The sequence below is a fragment of the Rhamphochromis sp. 'chilingali' genome, assembly GCF_963969265.1.
Source record: "Rhamphochromis sp. 'chilingali' genome assembly, chromosome: 14".
Classification (NCBI taxonomy): Eukaryota; Metazoa; Chordata; class Actinopteri; order Cichliformes; family Cichlidae; genus Rhamphochromis; species Rhamphochromis sp. 'chilingali'.
Genome location: NC_137941.1, coordinates 37,351,459 through 37,371,868, shown reverse-complemented (window position 1 = coordinate 37,371,868; position 20,410 = coordinate 37,351,459). Strand labels below are relative to the sequence as shown.

Sequence of the window (20,410 nt, the reverse complement as noted above, 5' to 3'; positions counted from 1 at the left end):
TCAAACTCAACGATGTTCACCGTGAGCCGGGCTCAAACATGTCTGCTTAGCTTTAGTTAAACAGTGTCATTCATTAAATGTTTGCAGGGGGCATTCACACCACGAGGTTAGGAAGAAAATCCAACAGGTCAGCTGCAGCCGTTTAAAACAGGTGGAAACCAACATATACATGTTACCATAGAGACAAGCTGGCGGGATGGTCCTGACTCTAACCTGACTGGGGTCATCGTGCCCGTGAGCGTGACCACTCCACGTACAGTAATGGCAACAAGCCTGTGTTACATTACATGATATAATGACACTGGCTGCAGCGCAGCAGCAAAAAGAACATCTTTGACTTGCAAACACTCTGAATGATTAGCTTTGTGTTCGCAGCTACTTGCTTTCTGACGACCAACGAAAAGTCCTGAATCCTAACTACACATCTGCAACATCTACATTTGCTTGTTTTTACTGTAGCTTTTTTAAGACTCGTACAGTTTGGGTTTTAATGAACGTATGATTTACCACAGACTGTGATTCACTAACAGCTTTTCAAGGCCTTCAAACTAATGCACAGAAATGCTGGAGGAAGCATCGTAGGCCTAAAGTCGAGGAAAACATCTGTCACATCTGTCACATCTACTCAACTGTTCAATGTCATGATTGTCCATTTTTATACAACTGCAGCTCAAGTGTCACTTCAAATAAAACCAGTGCTTTAAAGATTGCAGCCAAGCTGTTAACATGCCGGTTACATCACTTCCTGTCTAACCTCCACTCCCTCCTCCTCCTGCACAAAGTGGAACTGGCATACGTCCCTTCATCTTTGATCGCTGGTAGGAAAGCAGAGGGGAAACATGGGCAAAGGCAGAACACAAGCAAACAGATGATGGAGGAACACACTGTGAGCATGACCGCACCTCTCCTTGTGTTCCTCTCCTCCAAGCATCAGAGAAAATGGAGCTGACGACACTCTGGGAGCGGGTGTGGCCCGATGATGTCATCTCTGATACACCGCTGTCTGACTGGCTCGAGTGGTTGGACTGGGATTCTGGAGGGTTAACAAAACATTGAGAAACTGATGACAGTGCTTTTAGTGTGTCTTTTAGCTCATGTTTGAAAGAATCCAGCTGCAGGGATCTTTCCACAGCAATGTTTATCAGGCTCTGAGTGCTCCTTCAGCCCTAATGTGTTTATCTGTAGGTGAGATATACATTCACATGTAATACATAACAACACACTGCACAGCAAAATCTCCAGTGTTAAATTAACACTAGAGAGTGTCTATATGGGTCCACACCTCTGAGTGTTAAATACAACACTGTTGAGTGTTAAATTAACACCTTTGACAGTGTTGTATGTTTAAAAGTAACCTAGTCAGTTTTGAAGATTAACAAAGACTAACACTGAGCAGTGCTGATTTTCTAACACTGGAAAATAACTCAAAATGTTAGAAATATTCCAGTGTTAGAAAATCAGCACTGCTCAGTGTTAGCCATTGTTAATCTTCAAAACTGGCTAGGTTACTTTTAAACATACAACACTGTCAAAAGTGTTCATTTAACACTGGAGATTTTGCTGTGTATGAACGAGCCAGTAGAGCAGGGCGATACGACCAAAAATATTTATCACGATATACGTTTGAAAATTTGCGATAACGATATAACTGACGATATAATTGACACGAGACAAAATACTTTACGACTCCACAACTTTATTAGTGCAAAAAAACCAAACAAACATCAGTGTATTTTCACTTAAACAAGCAGCTGTTTTTTGCATTAAAGTTATATAAACTTTAACAGTGCAAATGCAAACTCCTCGCTGACAGTTTAACCAAAAGGCGTTTCCAGTGGAAACTGGCCGACATATCCTCAGCATAACCATGTATAACATCCACAAAACTTAAAAAGAGCTTATACACACACAATACGGTAACATTATGTTGAAGCGCAGCACGTATCACTCCGCGAGGCTCCGCCTACGATAGCCGTAATGCTCCGACAATCCATCAAGCGGTGCGGCTTCGTAGCTTTGCAAAGTCGTACTGAAACATCTGACAGATTTTCGAGCGCCGTGCACATAAAATCGTCTCGAGGTCAGTAAACACAACCAGAGTTCATACATAAGGCACACGGGATTATAAGGGGCTCTGTCGACTTTCAGAACAATCAAAGGATTGATTTTAAGTGCGCCGTATTTTCCAAACAACACGGTAATAACGACGGCCCGCTAGCATGCGCTACCAAAAATAGTGCTTTGTTGTGTGTCTGAGGGACGAAAGCTAAACCAGTTCCACACCAGTGAAGCTGCAGCATTTTTACAAACCAGTTCAGGTTCATCTGTTTCATTCAACGATCCACTTTCTCCGCCATGTGCGTATGTAAACAAAGGCACTGTGTATGTGCGTTTTACCCATATTCTATCACGATATTTCATTTTCTTAGCGTTTCCCAACATTACACCAGTATTACCATGAACGGTATGATATAGCCCCGCCCTACCAGCCAGTGATCTCAACCAAAGGAGGCACACGGACCTGGAAGGCTGGAGGAGCTGGATCCAGACTTGATGGAAGACGAAGACAGGGAGGACCAATCATAGGCTGCCTCCGACCTCCTCATTGCCTCCTGGAAGTTGATGTACAGCTGCTTCCCGTACTGATGGACACATACACAGGTGACACTTTACACAAGAAAGGCAGCTTCAGCAAGTACACAGCGTCCCCACAGTGCTCCCCCCATGTGCATCAGGCTGTGGGCAGGAATAAACACTTGGGGGGGAGGTGTCAGTAACAGCACGCCGATCATAAATCAGTAGTGAATAAGTGAAAATGACAAAGTAATAGCAGGCAGTATGAGGCGTGCTTATTAGATCCCATCTGTGGGCTGTCACACACACAGTCACAGCTCTGTGGACTTTAGTCTCAGGTTACACACTCTTATAAACAGCTAGGCTGAGAAAAGGAGCACACAGGCAATCAGAGCGCTGAAAGTTTGGCAAAGTTAGCTGGCACAGGGTGTTAGACCATGGAAAAGAATTAGAGCACATCATTTAACAATAAAAACAGGAGTTGTTGTTGTTTGTTTTTAAATAAACAACAGCATCCTAAACACGGGCAAACTCTTCAATTTATACTTGTTTTCATACATCATATCCAGAATAGTTTCCCAGTTTTTCATGGTGCACCAGCATGGTCCTGTGTCCCACAGCCTGTGAGCCGCACCAACATCATACACTACGAGTGAATCATCTCCGATTAGAGCCGTCGTGTGATACGACAGGGAGACTGTGAAACGTTTACCTTAGCGATGCGGATGCTGTTGATCCACTGCTGCAGCGTTCTGACATCGTCACAGCAGAGATATTTGATGTACTGTGACTTCTTCTGGATCTGAGGGTGCTACAAAAACACGCTGCATTAACTCACTGGATACTATTAGTTTTAGACCCATCCAAGCGTCACTACAGTTTTTCACCACTAGATGGCAGTGGAAGATCATGTCCACCTACCTTCAGCACCATGCAGTAGTCTGTGGGAGCCTTGTACTTGCTCTTGTAGTCCTGACCAAGGTAGACATTAACATGATCCAGCTGGAGGAAACACGCCAGGTCTCTGGATGCCTGCACAAACACACGTATCTCACAACTTTGCACCCAAACACTGACTGTATGACAAAGTGCTGCCTCCATTACACACCTTGGCCTTGCCCTTGGGAACGTAGTAGATGCCCGAAGCCCTCAGCAGAAAGTAGCGCTTCTTCCAGGACTTTTTGCCATCCTCCTTCAGCCATAAGACACCCTCCATCTCAGGGACGGACACTGAGCTGCCCCCGAAACACTCCTGATATACAAAAACACCATTTTTATTTTCGCCTGAAATTAAAACCATCATGCTAAACATTCTACATGTTTAGCATTTCATGTAAGGACCCAACAGAAGGGAATCTGATGAGGAAAAAAAGAATAAAAATAGAGACCGACCTCTAACAGAGCCTCCTTGTTCCTCTCGGCCATCTCGCATGTCTCCTTCCTCCCCAACAAGTAGTTCTGCAGTAGACAGTGAGCATGAGAAAGAAGGGGTAGGTGAGGAGCTGGAAGTCCAAGAGAAGGTTCAGTCGAGAAGTCGCAGCAATCGGCTCATTATTGTCCAACTTCTGGTTTAAGGTCAACCCTAATGTTCAGGAAAAAGTCCCGCTGTGACCTGCACTATGCTGCATGTGGAGGAGCACTCCGAGCTGGTGCAACATGCCAGAATCCGCCCCATGAATGAGAGCGGTGTCCTGCGGCGCTGTGAGGGACAACATGCCACTTCTCCACCTTGCTCATCACCTGTTACCTTTTACAAGATTTGCCTGGAAGCTTCTGCACCTCCTCTGACACCCAGCTTTCCAAGAAGAGACACGCGTGACAAGGCGGCTTGTCACGCGTGTCTCTGCGACGGCGTTTGATTCTTATCAGCCGATTCCTGAACTTTTGAACATTGGGTCATAATTGCAGGGTGCTTTACATGTGCATATGTCTCACCTGGGGGTTTTTGAACAGAGCATACTTCTCTATGCGCTCAGTGAACATCAGGCGGTTCTGGCTGTCTCTGGTCCAGTTCAGCAGGTTCTCCACGAGGTTCTCGTGATCCTCAAAGAGCCGCTCTGCATACAGTCAAAGTCCAGACCGCAGCATTAAAATCATTGCTAGTCCACCACTAACACTTTCAAAGATTTTGTCATGAAGCAAACGATAAGCACAAAGTGTTTCACACGAGCTAAAGATCTGGAAATGTCCCCGCCGCCCTGACACGTTTCAGCTTTCCGTACGTCCACGTTTAAAATCTCAAAACAGGAGACTTTAATTTTCCTACAATAACAACCCAAAAATGTTTAGATGGGAGTTTTTTGACCAGTTTATGAATACTAACATGTGATTAAAGAGGCGTGTTTGTTGATACACGTCAGCTTTCCTTCAATCAGCAGAAGAATCCTCATTAGATCATTCCTGCTGTGCACAGCGACATCAGCTTCAGGTCTGAAACAGGAAGTCAATTTATTGCTAAAGGGTGCCCAGCAGGGTGCTGGTGGCGGTGTGGGAATGTGAGGGGGGTGGTGGGTGGAAATAGACGTGGAAAGCATCACTTACTTGATTAATTAGTACAGCTGGATTTAAATCTAACCCCAGATTGTGTTTGTAAGCAGAGCTTTGAGAGACGTGTGGATTTGTGTAAACGAGGAAGCTTTAGATTCAGCTGGATGTGATCAAACACACTTTGACGTCCCGCTCTCTTTCATAACACTGCTGACCGCAATTCAGCAGAAGCCCTGAAGATGTAGGTTAGATCACACGCATCACTGCACTGGACCTACAAACAGACTGTGTGTGTGTGTCTGTTAAACTGAGTGGAAGCTTGTAGTACAGTGTGTGCTACATACACGCAGTTCAACCCCCAAAGGAAGTGTGTGTGTTTGCAGCTGAATATCTGTGCTGTCACTGATGGCGAAACATCACTGAACACAATTACAAATCTAAGCTAAACAGCAGAACTGAGCTTCACTCGTTTGGTTAAAGTCTGGTAGCACCAGATCACAAATCCCAGTCTGCTTCACACGGTGAACACGAACACGTTACACTCATCTAACAACAGGTAAGAGCATTTTAAAAAGAATCCTCTTGTTGATTGATGACCCATAAAACCAGGTTCAGTTTCTAAGAGCTCACATTGAACACGGAGCTACAGTGATGCTAAACCAGATGTGACAGTGACGGGGGACCGAACAGTAATATCTGTCAACCACTGCTCATCAGCCATATCTGATCAAAACACGGATTTAACGCTCCATATTTTTGTCCCAAAATAAGTGCCTGAGCCTAGAATTTCACCTGCAACATGTTTTCCCAAAGACTGTATGATTGCAGCCATTCCCCAACTCTCTGTGAATGGGACTCATGGCCATTGATCAATGGTCTTTGATCAGCGGGTTTTGATCAATGGTCGTGAGAATTTGCATAATTAAGATTAAGGAACTGACCTCCCAGCCCATTGTTCCTTCAGTGGGCTGGTTTCAGTCATTGTGCAAATGTCCTGTTTATAAGATTGAAACCTGCAGTCAGCTGAGACTGAAGACGTCACCTGATGATGACGAAACGTTTCTCCCACAAAACGCTACGTCCAGATGAACAGAACCAACTTTTGGAGACAAAGACTGTATGACTGGAAGTAGGTGCAGCAGCGTGGGACGTCAAAAAGAAGACACGTCACGTAGTGTCCATGTGTAAATATGGGAACAGTTTAAAAAAGTATGACTCAGGCTCTGATTGTGGATCACAACAGCTGGTGTTTAGGGATGAGGTCATCTAAGTGTCCACTGCAGCCACCAGCTGTACTTTCATACTGCATTTTCCATCTGTGAGATATATAGATATATATGTATATATGTATATTAGGGGTGCAACGATACTCGTATGGATATTGAACCGCTCGATACAGTGCTTTGGGTTCGGTACGCATATGTATCGAACAATACAACATTTGTAATTTATTTTATCAACTTTCCTTCTGACGATGCTGTCTGTGTTGAGCGCTCAGTGGATCTGCGCTCGACAGTGCAGCCTAGGCGGAGTAGTCGAACGCAGATTCACTGAGCGCAGGGCAAGCTAGCGAGACAGACGCTAAGCTCTCGTTGCAACATGGCAAATTGAACCTCCCCCACCCTCATTCAGATCTGGCCTTTGGAACTATTTTGGTTTTCATGTGACGTATGACCCTGAAGGTAAGCGCGTCATGGACTAAAGTAAAACAGTATGTCGGATGTGCCACGCAATGGCACATCCGACATACTGTGGATGTGCGTAACTGTGTGTTAGCGCAGTTAGCTCGTTAACGTGTTGACGCCGTCCCCCACGCACGGGGCGATCTGCGGTAGCTCGTTAACGGAGATTCGCCGTGTTGTGGCGTTAACGTCATTTCAGATTAACGCTGACAGCACTAGTGGGAACACAACGAATATGACTGCACATTTACTCCGACATCATCCTAGTGCAAAGACAAGTGGAAGCAGACAAAAACAACAAGCAGCATGCTACAAACTTTACCCGAGTCATTTAGACAGCTGTTAGCACATGATTCTCCTTATGGGGACCTGATATGTTTAATATGCTGCTGAGTGTGTGTTTATTTTTATGCTCCTCTTTCCCTTCCCATTTCTGGCCCACTTGTCAGACGGACGTGTATTTGGGATTTTGGAGGACTGAACTGGAACGCGTTTGTGGTGGAAACCTCTGTGTGTGCTGTGTGAAGGGTTTGCATTAGTTTGTACACATCAGGGACCCTCAACACGAACTTTTAGCAGAGCTGCACATTAAAAAACCCAACATATTATATAATTTTTTAGTAACTTCTCTCCCTGTGTTTGCTTTCAGGAAACAGGAGTACACATGACGTCATGAGCAGACAGAAGAGCCTCTGTGTGCACGTGCACTCACCCATCTGCAACTCGCTGATGGTTTCCACCAGTGACCAGTCCGCACTGTAGCCACAGTGAGATTTCTCCAGCAAACTGTCCAGAACCTAAAGACAGGGACCAACTGTGAGATTAGCGCTGTGCTCATACTCTACTGCTTTTTAAACTAACTGCATGACTACACCAGCAGGAGCCGTACCTGTCTGACCGTTTGCCGTTCGTCCACCATCATGGTCTTTGAGCTCTCGTCTGACAGATGAACACGAATCACCAGCTGTGAGCAGGACCAGGAGGAGAGAGCAGAGTACGTAACACGGCTAAATGTGAGCTGCTAACATCTCGTAAGCTAACCTTAGTCAGGCTAATGTTGCTAGCAACTAACGTTTTCTTTTTAGGCTAGCGCACTGGCTAATGTTAGCTTTTTATGGGTTGAGGAATGGCTAACACAATGTTTTATATAAGCTAATAGTATCGTTGTTTTCAGCTTCTTGTTTTCACAATTTATTGTTTGTTTTTAATTAAATCTCGGACACTGAAACCAGCGCTGAGCTACACTCGTTTTATTGAAGCCTTTCTTGAAATGACTCCAGAAAGTTACAAACGTGATTACTTTATATTTACAGTACTCGTTCATTTATTGGTTAGCATTAGTATAGGCTTGTTCCTTTTTTTTGAAAATGATAAAATATGTTGCTATATGAATATTTCTCCCATCTCCTAGCACGGTGTATGTCATTCTGTATGCTGCGAAACAGTGCAAACTTTCTAGACTCTTCAGGTTTACCATCATCTACGCCAGGGGTGGGCAACTCCAGGCCTCGAGGGCCGGTGTCCTGCAGGTTTTAGATCTCACCCTGGGTCAACACACCTGAATCACATGATTAGTTCGTTACCAGGGGCCCGTTCTTCGTACCTCGCTAAGTAGGTTAGCTGGATTAGATTGTTGACGATTTCGCGTGATCTTGGATCGTTCGGTTCCCCGAAGCTCATCCGGGACTTGCTGTCATAGCAACAGAGCCGTAAGCGTAAACCTGCTGGGGAGCAGGTTTACTTTATGTAAACAGGATTAGATCGCGGCCACGCAGGTATGCCCGCGTCATTCATACGAAAGCAACAGCGATATTCCACCACTGTTTCACCATAAATAAATAACATCAATGTAACCAAAGATAATGCAGTACCTGATCCTTTTATTGATTTCACACAGATACATACAGGTCATTTCCTAAAAAAGGGAAATGTACTATTAACATTCTATTACATGTATGTGATTATTACAGATGTAATTCATATTTCAGAGTAGTAATTGTAAATTACTTCGTGTAATCAAGATGAGAGACCACGGCTATAAAAGCGAAGGTGGATTTGGGAAGTCTGTCGCAGCCATGTCCTGTCCGTATACGCGAGCCACCCATTGCGGAAGGTGCAAGATTGATAAGGAGAGTCCTCAGAATTCAGCGTATATTGCGGGACAGACAGGATCCTTTAGCTCAGCGCGACAGTGTGCTCATAGAGAGATATCGATTTTCCCGTGAGGGTATTATTTACTTAACCAACTTGTTGACGAGGGGGTGCAGGACCACCACCTGTCTTTTTTTCCTCTGCCCTTTTCTTGGTTGCTGTTATAAACAAACAAACAGATTATTTCAGGGTCTCTTTCCAAGAGACTAAAAGCAATATAAGTGATAAATATTACCATTCTGTAGGATATTCTTATATTTCACTTTTACTTGTTCCCATGTTCTAGTGGGTCCTGTCGTGGCTCTAATGTGAAAGAGGATATAATGTAACATAATATAATATAATGTAATATAATATAATATAATAAATCTACCCTACCGCCTACTGGTGTTGGCCAGAGGGGCCGATGGCGCGATATGGCAGCCTGGCTTCTGTCAGTCTGCCCCAGGGCAGCTGTGGCTACAACTGTAGCTGCCTCCACCAGTGTGTGAATGTGAGAGTGACTGAATAGTGGCATTGTAAAGCGCTTTGGGTGCCTTGAAAAGCACTATATAAATCCACTCCATTATTATTGTTATTATTAGATTACTTACGAGTTTGATTTGTCAGCAACTTCCTGCCAGCCCTCTCTCCTTGCTTTTGCAGCCTTTGCAGTGTTCCCTTGCGTTCTGATTAAACTCTGAAACTCCTGACATCCCTCACTCAAGAGTTCTTGCTCTGCTGCCGAAAAATACCGAGCGCACTCCTTCGACATTTTCGCCGACCAATCAGAGGGTTGCCAATCACTGTTTCTGCTATCGATGCGTAGCCCCTTTTACGACACCCAGTGATCGCACATTACTTCAGCCAGCTGTACTAATCGTCAACAGCAGGTGTGTTCGGGGAACCGGATTAGCGAGCTCACGGTTAGCGCGATGGTTTGGTCTTGGATGTGTCATTTGATCTTGGATGTAGTGAGCGACGTACGAAGAACGGGCCCCAGGCCTCTGGAGAACTTCAGGACATGTCGAGGAGCTAATTTAGCCATTTAAATCAGCTGTATTGGTTAAAGGACACATCTAAAACCTGCAGGGACACCGGCCCTCGAGGCCTGGAGTTGCCCACCCCTGATCTACGCAGTGATGTCAGAGAACCGAAATCAGTGCATCATGAACTGAATTCAAATGTTAGAAAACATCTGAATACACTGTTTTCAGTAAGAAAGCTTGCACGTAGATTCTGACATTCATATTGGCAGAAGCTGGGGTGAGCACAGCTCCTGCAGGCTTTGGTAAAGTCCAGACAGGCTGCTGTCAGGTTGAATTACGGCCTGTTGTGATTGGTTCTCTTTGTGTTAATCACCACCAATCACCAGTGATAGCAGTGCGTTTGAGTCAAAGTAAAGATTTCACTGTAATTCTGACAGTTTCCAAAGCAGAAACGTGATCTGGTCTCTGTGGTGGGTCCACGCTGCCACATACATGATTACATTTTTAACAACCTCATCTCAAAAGCCACCTTATATCACACTTTCGTATAGAGCCAGTTCTATGCAGCCAGTAAGTGTTCATTCTTGTATTATTAAAAAACGTGAGCGATGGGTTGAGTGTGATTTTATGGGCTTTGTGCACACAGCTGTTCATACATCTGCCTCTTTCTCTAATGGGGCTTTTGCAGACATGGTGCTGAAAGATCACTTTTCTGGAGCTTTGTGCAGGATCAACATACAGATGATTCAACACACACACACACACACACACACACACACACACACAGGTAGCTGGGTGTGTGTGTGTGTGTGTGTGTGTGTGTGTGTGTGTGTGTGTGTGTGTGTGGGGTAAATCCAGGTTGGTAATCCCTCCTCTCTCTCTCTGGGATTGGAACTTAACTTGCAGCGGTCATTATGTAGAGTGCTCAGTGTGTGTCTGCGCGTGTGTGTTTGATGTGCATGTTGACCCCAGCTGTTACTGACCAGAGCTTTCAGTGTGGAGTAACACTGACTTGACCCAGAAAATGAAGTGCGGCGAGCACGTGCCGCAGACGCAGCTACCAGACAACAAATGCGTGGCTCACCTTCTTCACCTGGGCCTCCTTGATCTTCTCGAGGGCCAGTCGGATGTTCTCTGCCTTCAGTTTGGCAGCCTGCTCCTCCTACAGACACACACACACCGGTCAGTCAATGCAAACGCCAGCAGTCACTCAGCATCGAGCCCGTCACCTACCTGACTCCTCCAACATGAGTTCATCGTTTGTTTCCCTCAAACAGCCAACACTTCTGTGTCTGCTTGATGTCAAATAATATTTGCGAGGTTTAATTAAAGAGAAGTCCAACTCCAGGAAATGCCGGCGTTTAATGTTTGGGTAGGATCGATGCATTCCCAGCTGGCTGTGTGCCAGCTTCCCGTCTCACCAGGCTTCGGATGCGCTGATGTAGAAAGGCCGAACAGGTTAGCGCCACCGCAGAGAGCTGCTGTTCAGGAGCCCAAACTACGAGGAACCACGGGAAGAGTTTGGCTGGCAGGCGTGCCTCTCCTCCTGCGTCTCTTCATTTTAATCATCGTCATCAGCGCGTTATTGGACAGCACAGGAAAATGAGACTGGATTAATGCACGGCTGTTGGATTATCCAAACTGAGCGCACGCCGCTACTTCGGCCTGGACAGACGCCGCTTTATCACGTCAAAACAAGGAAGAGGAAGGAGCGGAGGAAGAAGACGGTGGATCGGAGCAGCTTCAGGCACAAGACCTGGGATCAAACAGACTGACCGCTTACGCTCATGCTGATGCAACCATCAGCTGATCTGCAGACTAACAGCCTCCTGTATCAACGAGCTATCAGACTTACTGAGTCAATCCCAGAGTGAAAGATGCTACCCTGTCCTGTCACATCCTCCCCGGCCAAGCGAGACAGAGGGAATGAGAGGAGGAGACGGAGGGAGAGATGCACCCAGCTGGGGGGAGGGGCATTGCTGCTGTGCAAGCTTACATGGAAGAGTACTGATCTCTTTATCTCAGGCTCTCATGCCCCCTCCTCACAGACTCACACTCCTGCTGTGCTCTGCCCAACACAGTCATCTCCTCCTTCACTTTTCTCCTGCTGCTGTCCTCACCTCACCTCTCTACCGCTCACATTCTCTTTGAGTTGGATCCAGTTTTAAGGGGTCTGAGTATGGAGGCGCTCTGCTGTCAGTCAGGCTGCATGAAAACAGGAGCCATGTGGTGAGGAGGAGGAGATTAGCAGCCACTTTCCCTCATTCCCCTCCCCCACCCCCAAAACACACCGAAGGATGTGCACACACATGCGCGCGCACACGCACACAATTCTCCAAGCAGCACTGAAGCGAACAGCCTAAGCTCATAAAGAGCTTCATAATCCAGTGCCCATACTTGACTGGCCTTAATTATTCCACTTGGTTCCACAGTTAACTGTCGTGACAAACATATATGGAAGCAGACAATCATTCAGAGGTACAGCACTGTGCAAAAGTTTTGAGCCACCCCTCATTTCTTTATCTTTTGCCAAGAAACAAATGAAACCAAATGTGCACAGACTGAACCGATACGGCCTGACAGCCACCGTTCCACTGAGGCCATGTCTTCACTGCTGGTGGATCAGTTTTAGGGCTCCTGTCAAACCTTTGGCAGGACGTGACTAAAGCCAGTGAAACAAATGGTGGGTTTCTGTGATGGGCTGTTAGTAACAAAGTGTCTCTGGACATATTTAAAACTGGTTCTTTCATCCTTTCAGTTGGGGCCGTTTTGATGCTTGATTAACTCAGAGAGGGTCAAGTGGCTCTAACGGTCTGATGCATGGCTTGACTGAAAGTCAGACAAACCACAGCTAATGCCCAAAGAAAGCCCAGAGAGCTAACAAAGCTTCATTTTTGAATACTTGAACACGCCGACCTCTGACATCACTGTGTTTTCCATCTTGCAGCATAATCATCGTCTCTCTGTCTCACACATATTCAGCTGGCCTACATAATGAAGCAGCTAAAACGAGCTTGTGCTCAGGGAGAGCTCTTCTGCCTTTGAAGTTTTCTAGGATGAGTCCCCTCAGTGCTGCAGCTCAAAACACAGCGCACAGATGAACTGCACAACTGGGCCAGCAGTGTGTGAACAGAGTGTGGGTGGACTTATTGCTGAGGCAGTGTAACACTGACACACACACACACAGTCTAATGACTGCAGATAATTACGCCCGCAGTGCAATCACTGCTGCAGGAATTAGACTGGCCCAGAAGCTCATAATCTGCCTGGATGGTCGGGGCCGTTATGCGTCCTCTAATCTGGGACACAGATGAAAAGAAAACACGGACTGTTTCCATCTTCCCAGAGACAGCTCGAGCATGTTGTGTGAATCAGAGTCAGGAATAGTGCAGCGAGGCAGCAGCGAGGCAGCAGCGAGACGGTCTGACCCACAGCGGTGTGAGAACACTGGTAAAACATTTGTTCCAGTATATTCACTGAATTCTTAGACACAAGAGCCAGGAACAGTACAAATACTATGCAATGAGATACTGCATCATTAGAAAGTTCTTCAAGTATAATTTGATCATTCAGCACTATGTAAACGTCCAGCTTTAAACGCTGTTTGATGCAGTCGATTTCTAGGATGATATTCCTTTTTCCTCAAATTGGAGTTTTTGCGGGCAGCTGGCTGCGTTGTGTGCACGTGTCTACGTTTGATGCTCCTAGGAAGGGAATCACCCCTCTGTCCTCCAAAGGAGATTACCCCTGCAAATTTGGCACGTTCCTGTAACATCCAATCAAAGTGCCACAGTTGCTTTTTCTTCCAATGAAATCCTGTCATTGCCGATCCAATCAGGATAAAGCCTCCTTACTTGCTTGCTATTTAAGCTGGCCTTCCTAATACACACAAATACAACCTGCAGCTTAAGAACCACAGGTTCTCCGACAGCTACGATTGCCACGCTCCCGTCCACGGACGTCCACGTTCAGTGTTAATACAACTCCCACTGCAGTTAGTGCAAGTTCAAAATAAACAGTAAAACACATAAGACGTGAAAATGTTGGTAAAAAATAACATAAGAAGAAAAACGAGTTTAAAAAAGAATAAAAAAATTATTGAAAATAAACCGGGAACGCCTGATCTCCACCAGCAGCCGGGATGCTGATCCCAGTAACTATTCTATATAGCGGGTAGCTGGTCCCATTATCAATACCAGCACCAGTCTCTGTTACTGCTGCTGGCTGCAAACGCTCGTTAGCACAGAGACAGCCTGTGGACCGTGGTTTCTGCTAACAGCAGCTAACTAAACTGTCCAGGAGAGCGCTCACACATTCAGCCCGAGCTATGCCACAAGATGAAATATTGAAATATTATCACACACATTTAGTCTTTTTTACTGGAATGCAGCGTCCAACACCGGCTGAGCTGGTTGGAGCTTGTAAAAGCAGACACAGAAGAGTTGGCTGTCACACCTGCTTACCTGTGCTTGGTCTCATTATCAGAAGTAATCCTACATCCTCACAATCCCCAAGATTTTACAGTTACAGGCAAACAGGGCAAACAGAAAAGCACACAGGTGGGGTGTGCTCCAGCGACACGCTCACTGGTTTTTAGTGGATGTTTCACATCAGGCGAGGTTTCATAACTCAACATGCACACAGAAATAATGACATATTAGCAGGTACATACTGAGTTTATGACAACTTTGTCCTGTGTGGTCTGCACCTTCAAAGACTTGGTACACCAGTGAAACGCACATATGTCACACGTAGCACACGTCCAGTGAAGCAGCATTTGCCTTCACTCATACATGAAGCAAACCTTAATTCAAAAGTGTCTCTGCACTTGGCTGCAGGTACGACTGAAGGCAAACCAGCTTTTGCATCACTGTGACAAACAAACCGAGCAGGTGCTGAGTGAGACGCACACACAGCAACATCAGAACAGCAACGGGCAGCATCCACAAAGCTGTGCAAAACAAGGCTCAAGCACAGAGTTAGAAAAGGAAGGCAAAGAGCGAGGTGAACAGAGTTAACAAGCACATCGCCAAAACTCTTGTTTTATCGTGCACATGCATGTTTATTTGACTTATGTAGAAGAAGGTGGAGGAGAGGATGGATGCTGACGCATGAGGGCAGAGGGGCAGTGTGCAGAAGTATGTGGGGTGTCACCTTGGTCAGTAGGTGAGAAGGTTTTCCCGCTATGTTTCTCAAAATCAGCGAGGTTTCCCTGTCCAAATACGAGTGCTTGAAAAAGAAAGAGAGAGTGCCGGTGAATCGATCTGCTGCTGATTGGTTGAACGTGGTAGTTTAGCAGAAAGCTCAATGGTCAGGCAGAGATCAGAGAGGGAAACCTGTGGAGGAGAACTGCACACACAGCAAACACATTAAAGCACCGATCAGCTCTTAATGGAAGGATATTACATCCCAGTGACCCGTGTGAGGTTAGCCCTGACTACAACCTGTTTATATGCAGGTTTCCCCGATTCGCCTATAAGTTCAAAAAGCTTCAAAGGTTACGCCTTTAACTTTCTTCATCTTAAAGTGTTTTTGTAGCGTGTAGCACAAATACAAGGTTACTGCAGATATCAAGAGAATAAGACACATATCATGTGACAGTCATATGCAAAAACTTGTTTTCATAAAAACAACCCACACTGCCCACGGACACCTGCACTCACAAGTTCAGTTCAGTTTACTTATACAGGGAGTGCAGAATTATTAGGCAAATGAGTATTTCGTCCACATCATCCTCTTCATGCATGTTGTCTTACTCCAAGCTGTATAGGCTCGAAAGCCTACTACCAATTAAGCATATTAGGTGATGTGCATCTCTGTAATGAGAAGGGGTGTGGTCTAATGACATCAACACCCTATATCAGGTGTGCATAATTATTAGGCAACGTCCTTTCCTTTGGCAAAATGGGTCAAAAGAAGGACTTGACAGGCTCAGAAAAGTCAGAAATAGTGAGAGATCTTGCAGAGGGATGCAGCAGTCTCAAAATTGCAAAGCTTCTGAAGCGTGATCATCGAACAATCAAGCGTTTCATTCAAAATAGTCAACAGGGTCGCAAGAAGCGTGTGGAAAAACCAAGGCGCAAAATAACTGCCCATGAACTGAGAAAAGTCAAGCGTGCAGCTGCCAAGATGCCACTTGCCACCAGTTTGGCCATATTTCAGAGCTGCAACATCACTGGAGTGCCCAAAAGCACAAGGTGTGCAATACTCAGAGACATGGCCAAGGTAAGAAAGGCTGAAAGACGACCACCACTGAACAAGACACACAAGCTGAAACGTCAAGACTGGGCCAAGAAATATCTCAAGACTGGTTTTTCTAAGGTTTTATGGACTGATGAAATGAGAGTGAGTCTTGATGGGCCAGATGGATGGGCCCGTGGCTGGATTGGTAAAGGGCAGAGAGCTCCAGTCCGACTCAGACGCCAGCAAGGTGGAGGTGGAGTACTGGTTTGGGCTGGTATCATCAAAGATGAGCTTGTGGGGCCTTTTCGGGTTAAGGATGGAGTCAAGCTCAACTCCCAGTCCTACTGCCAGTTTCTGGAAGACACCTTCTTCAAGCAGTGGTACAGGAAGAAGTCTGCATCCTTCAAGAAAAACATGATTTCCATGCAGGACAATGTTCCATCACACGCGTCCAAGTCCTCCACAGCGTGGCTGCAAGAAAGGGTATAAAAGAAGAAAAACTAATGACATGGCCTCCTTGTTCACCTGATCTGAACCCCATTGAGAACCTGTGGTCCATCATCAAATGTGAGATTTACAAGGAGGGAAAACAGTACACCTCTCTGAACAGTGTCTGGGAGGCTGTGGTTGCTGCTGCACGCAATGTTGATGGTGAACAGATCAAAACACTGACAGAATCCATGGATGGCAGGCTTTTGAGTGTCCTTGCAAAGAAAGGTGGCTATATTGGTCGCTGATTTGTTTTTGTTTTGTTTTTGAATGTCAGAAATGTATATTTGTGAATGTGGAGATGTTATATTGGTTTCACTGGTACAAATAAATCATTGAAATGGGTATATATTTGTTTTTTGTTAAGTTGCCTAATAATTCTGCACAGTAATAGTCACCTGCACACACAGATATCCCCCTAAAATAGCTCAAACTAAAAACAAACTAAAAACTACTTCCAAAAACATTCAGCTTTGATATTAATGAGTTTTTTGGGTTCATTGAGAACATGGTTGTTGTTCAATAATAAAATTGTTCCTCAAAAATACAACTTGCCTAATAATTCTGCACTCCCTGTACAGCTCAGCAGCAGCAGTATGTACAAACTGTCTGCAGAGACCAGACTGAGCCGACTCTACTAACAAATCATGTCATCATGTGGGACGGACCCTGGGTGAAGTTTGAGGGCTTTTAAAATAAACTACAAAACAGTCACATGACCACAAAGCTCAGGAAACTACAAGTGCAAAGACACCAGTTAATTCAGGACTTTGGGCTGATTTTTGTGGCTCTCTGTAAAAGGTCTGTGTCGTCATTTCTGGATTTGAAAGCATGACATCAAACCTGCATTCTCTCAGAGTCAGCAGGAGGCAACACAAGCAGCAGTCCCACAGACGTCCAGTAATGGGCTCCAACACTAGCTAATACAAACCAGTGTGTCTCTTATTGAACATGGAGCATGTAGCAGGGTATTCTTACATGGACACGCTGTGGTTTCACAGCACCACCACGGTGATGGCAAAGAGCACTTAGTGTCAGGCAATCGGTGTCACAGTGGAGACTTTCAGGTTTTATGTGTCTCTGCAAATGTCAGCACATATTCTCTAAAGACCACAATAAAGACAGGAGCACAATGAGACTGTTGCTTTGGTTGCAGTTTTCCATCAAGGAGAGGAAAATGGTGCCAAACATGCTGAATGGATTCAAGGACAAACTGTTTAGTTTGCAGTTTGGGTAATAATGTGGGAAACGTGACATCAAGGCTAAATCATGTAAACAGAAACGAGTACAGTGAGTCGCAGCAGCCGTGCAGTAAAACAGTGTTTACGACTGAGTCACTAAATGTACAGTTTTACTCGAATTTAAAGGCAAAGCTAAGAAAGAAACTGCAGACACGTCTGTGGCGTGGTGAGACTTCCTGTCCATGATCAGAGCCACTGCACCGAGTGTGAACTCTTTGACCAAACACACACCAGGAGGCACTTTCAACAATGACACAGGTTCTTTGACCTGCTATTTTGGGGTCATGTTAAAATGATGCGAACCCATCCTCTCTCTTCTCATCTTTATAATCTGATCACTGCACATTTGCTTCAATCTCTAGAAACTATTTTATAGAAAGCATTAGGTCTGTCGTGACAGCCGCAGATTAAAAATAATATTTAGGTCAGACACACATAACTGACCCGTCCACAGCGTGTGTGACAAAAAGAGCTGCTACCCAGAAACAACCAGATCAGGCGTGTCCTGTCACATGTAGACAGGCGAGGCTGGAAACATGACTGGGATGTTAAATATTCTGAATGGACAGCTCTCAGGAATTATGACACTGTTGGTGCCGTTAGAGCAGCTCAGTGTGTTTACAAGACGATAACAGACTAATAATAATCACAACTACTAACTCAGCGTAATCTAACCAGAGTGCGTGGTGAACCCAAAGGTGTCTGATTGTGTAGTCACACACACCAGTTACAACACTGTTAGCGTCTCAGTACAACTCCATGCGTTACACTATAGACTTGCTAGCATGTAAACGCTGACAGTTGATTGTTTTATCTAAAGTAACGTGACGTCATGCACTTAGTTAAAATGATGCTTTTAATTTCACCACATATAAATCTTCTGCACTGAAACACGTTAGCATTTAAAGCTGCTGCTGTTAGCGTGATGAAACACAACGTGACTGTTTTCACGAGTTCCAGACAAAGACTGAAGGATTTCATCCAAGTATTGAAACATGCCTTATATTCATGCTTAAGTTCGATTCCTGCAGCTCGTGTGCTTCAATCACAGGGTCACTGTTTTCTATCAAAGCTGATGATGTGTCACTGCCCAGATACTGACTTAACTGTGTTTCTACGATCGGACTTTCAAACATTCAACATCAATATATTTCTGCTGTGTGGTGAAAGAAAACAGGCAGGCGTGTCCTGAACTGAACCACAGTCAGGCTCCCACTAACTCAGAGCTCATGTCTGACTAACCTTTGTGCGTCCACGCGAGAGCAGCCATAACTAGAAAGTTCAATTTACTGAGTCCAGCGACGGGGTTATTTCTGCTGCCCACGGTCAGAGTGAGAGCCTCAGGGATTAGACTGCACGAGTCCCACTTTCTAATGAGCTTGTGGGAGAAATGCTCCGGCAAACACAGTACAGCACTTCTCCTCTTCCTCCTCTGTGTGTCTTTCTTCCTCAGCCCTCTCAGTATTTGGATGTTTTGTGTTGCTAACATGTCTTACTCTCACATGCTGACGCACTCTTGCTTCTTCCATTATTCTAATATTGTTTCTTCTCTGCTCTCTCAGACAAACTGGAGCAGTAGCCCCGTTTCCTCACAGTAACAGGGTGTGTTTGGTTTTTGTTAAACAAGGTGACAGCACTAACAAGGTTGGAGGTTCAACTTCCTCAGCAAGGAAGAAGAAGAAGCTGTTATTTGTGGTGGCATGTGCGCGTCACTGAAGCTTTTCTGTTGGAGCAGTGTGGATTATAAAAGAGGCGAGGACGAAGCCTGAAGCAGCACAAAGCATAACCCGACACACACCAGTAACAAACAGCCGACAAGGTTGTGTTGTTGGAGAGGAGACAGTGTGACGTTGCATCGTTGGTCCCAAACACTTTGAGTCTCATGGAAAAAGACGGCTGGTTGGTCGTTGGGGGTTAAAGGCTCCTTTTCACTGAGAGCACCGTCTCTGTCGTCAAACTTTGGCAGGCAGCATGAACCACAGCCTCCTGTCCCATCTGAACCATCGGCAGCTGCCAATGATCATTTTCAGTGTGGGTTCACCCAGTGCTCACCCACACTGCTGTATAGTGTACACTTCCACACTGTGTGGCTGTCAGGGCTTCAGCTTTCTTTGTCTTTAAGGAGAACATGAATCAGACTGACAGCTACACAACAGTCTCTGATCCATTTATCGTCAGTCTGAGTTTACTGAACAGACACGAGGCTGCAGTAACAATAAGGAGGCCTTAAACTAGTAACCTCACCTGGAACTGTTGACCCAAGTCACACATGAAGTAAGGACAACTGCATGCATGCTGCCTCCTGCTGGGCTGCTAGAATCCATGTTTAAGGCTATTGGTGTTATTGTCATAATGTCCATCTTTTACATACAGTCTGTGGAAACGTCCATGCTGTTGGAAGTCTTCTGAAACTGCAGTGTATACGTTTTACACTCATCTCCAGCTGCAACACTAGAGTGATGTATGCATCCATTAATAATATCGTGCATATGATTCGTTATGAGCGTATTTTCACCCTCAAGCCACTAAAACTGCAGGAGCAAACTAAATGAACAGAACTTAGCTGTGTTTGGATTTCCTGAGCGCTCCGCATGTTCTTTAATTGTGTGTGTGTGTCGTGTAAATGCAGTTACTG

General features: G+C 45.3%; 1 protein-coding gene across 3 annotated transcripts in view; it reads right to left on the bottom strand.

Moving 5' to 3' along the window:
• LOC308409651 (ras-associated and pleckstrin homology domains-containing protein 1-like) overlaps nt 1-20,410 on the bottom strand; it is a 78,357-nt gene that overhangs the window by 6,617 nt on the left and 51,330 nt on the right. For 2 of the 3 annotated variants that reach the window (XM_080902555.1, XM_080902556.1), the window contains 11 exons: nt 15,017-15,091; nt 10,947-11,024; nt 7,633-7,707; nt 7,456-7,540; nt 4,510-4,631; nt 3,967-4,032; nt 3,683-3,826; nt 3,496-3,606; nt 3,287-3,385; nt 2,522-2,642; nt 903-1,033 (listed from right to left, as the gene is read on the bottom strand). In XM_080902555.1, coding sequence (XP_080758681.1) covers nt 903-1,033; nt 2,522-2,642; nt 3,287-3,385; nt 3,496-3,606; nt 3,683-3,826; nt 3,967-4,032; nt 4,510-4,631; nt 7,456-7,540; nt 7,633-7,707; nt 10,947-11,024; nt 15,017-15,091 — 1,107 coding nt within the window. The remainder of the gene's footprint in view (nt 1-902; nt 1,034-2,521; nt 2,643-3,286; nt 3,386-3,495; nt 3,607-3,682; nt 3,827-3,966; nt 4,033-4,509; nt 4,632-7,455; nt 7,541-7,632; nt 7,708-10,946; nt 11,025-15,016; nt 15,092-20,410) is intronic. The other variant, XM_080902557.1, reaches the window with a different exon arrangement.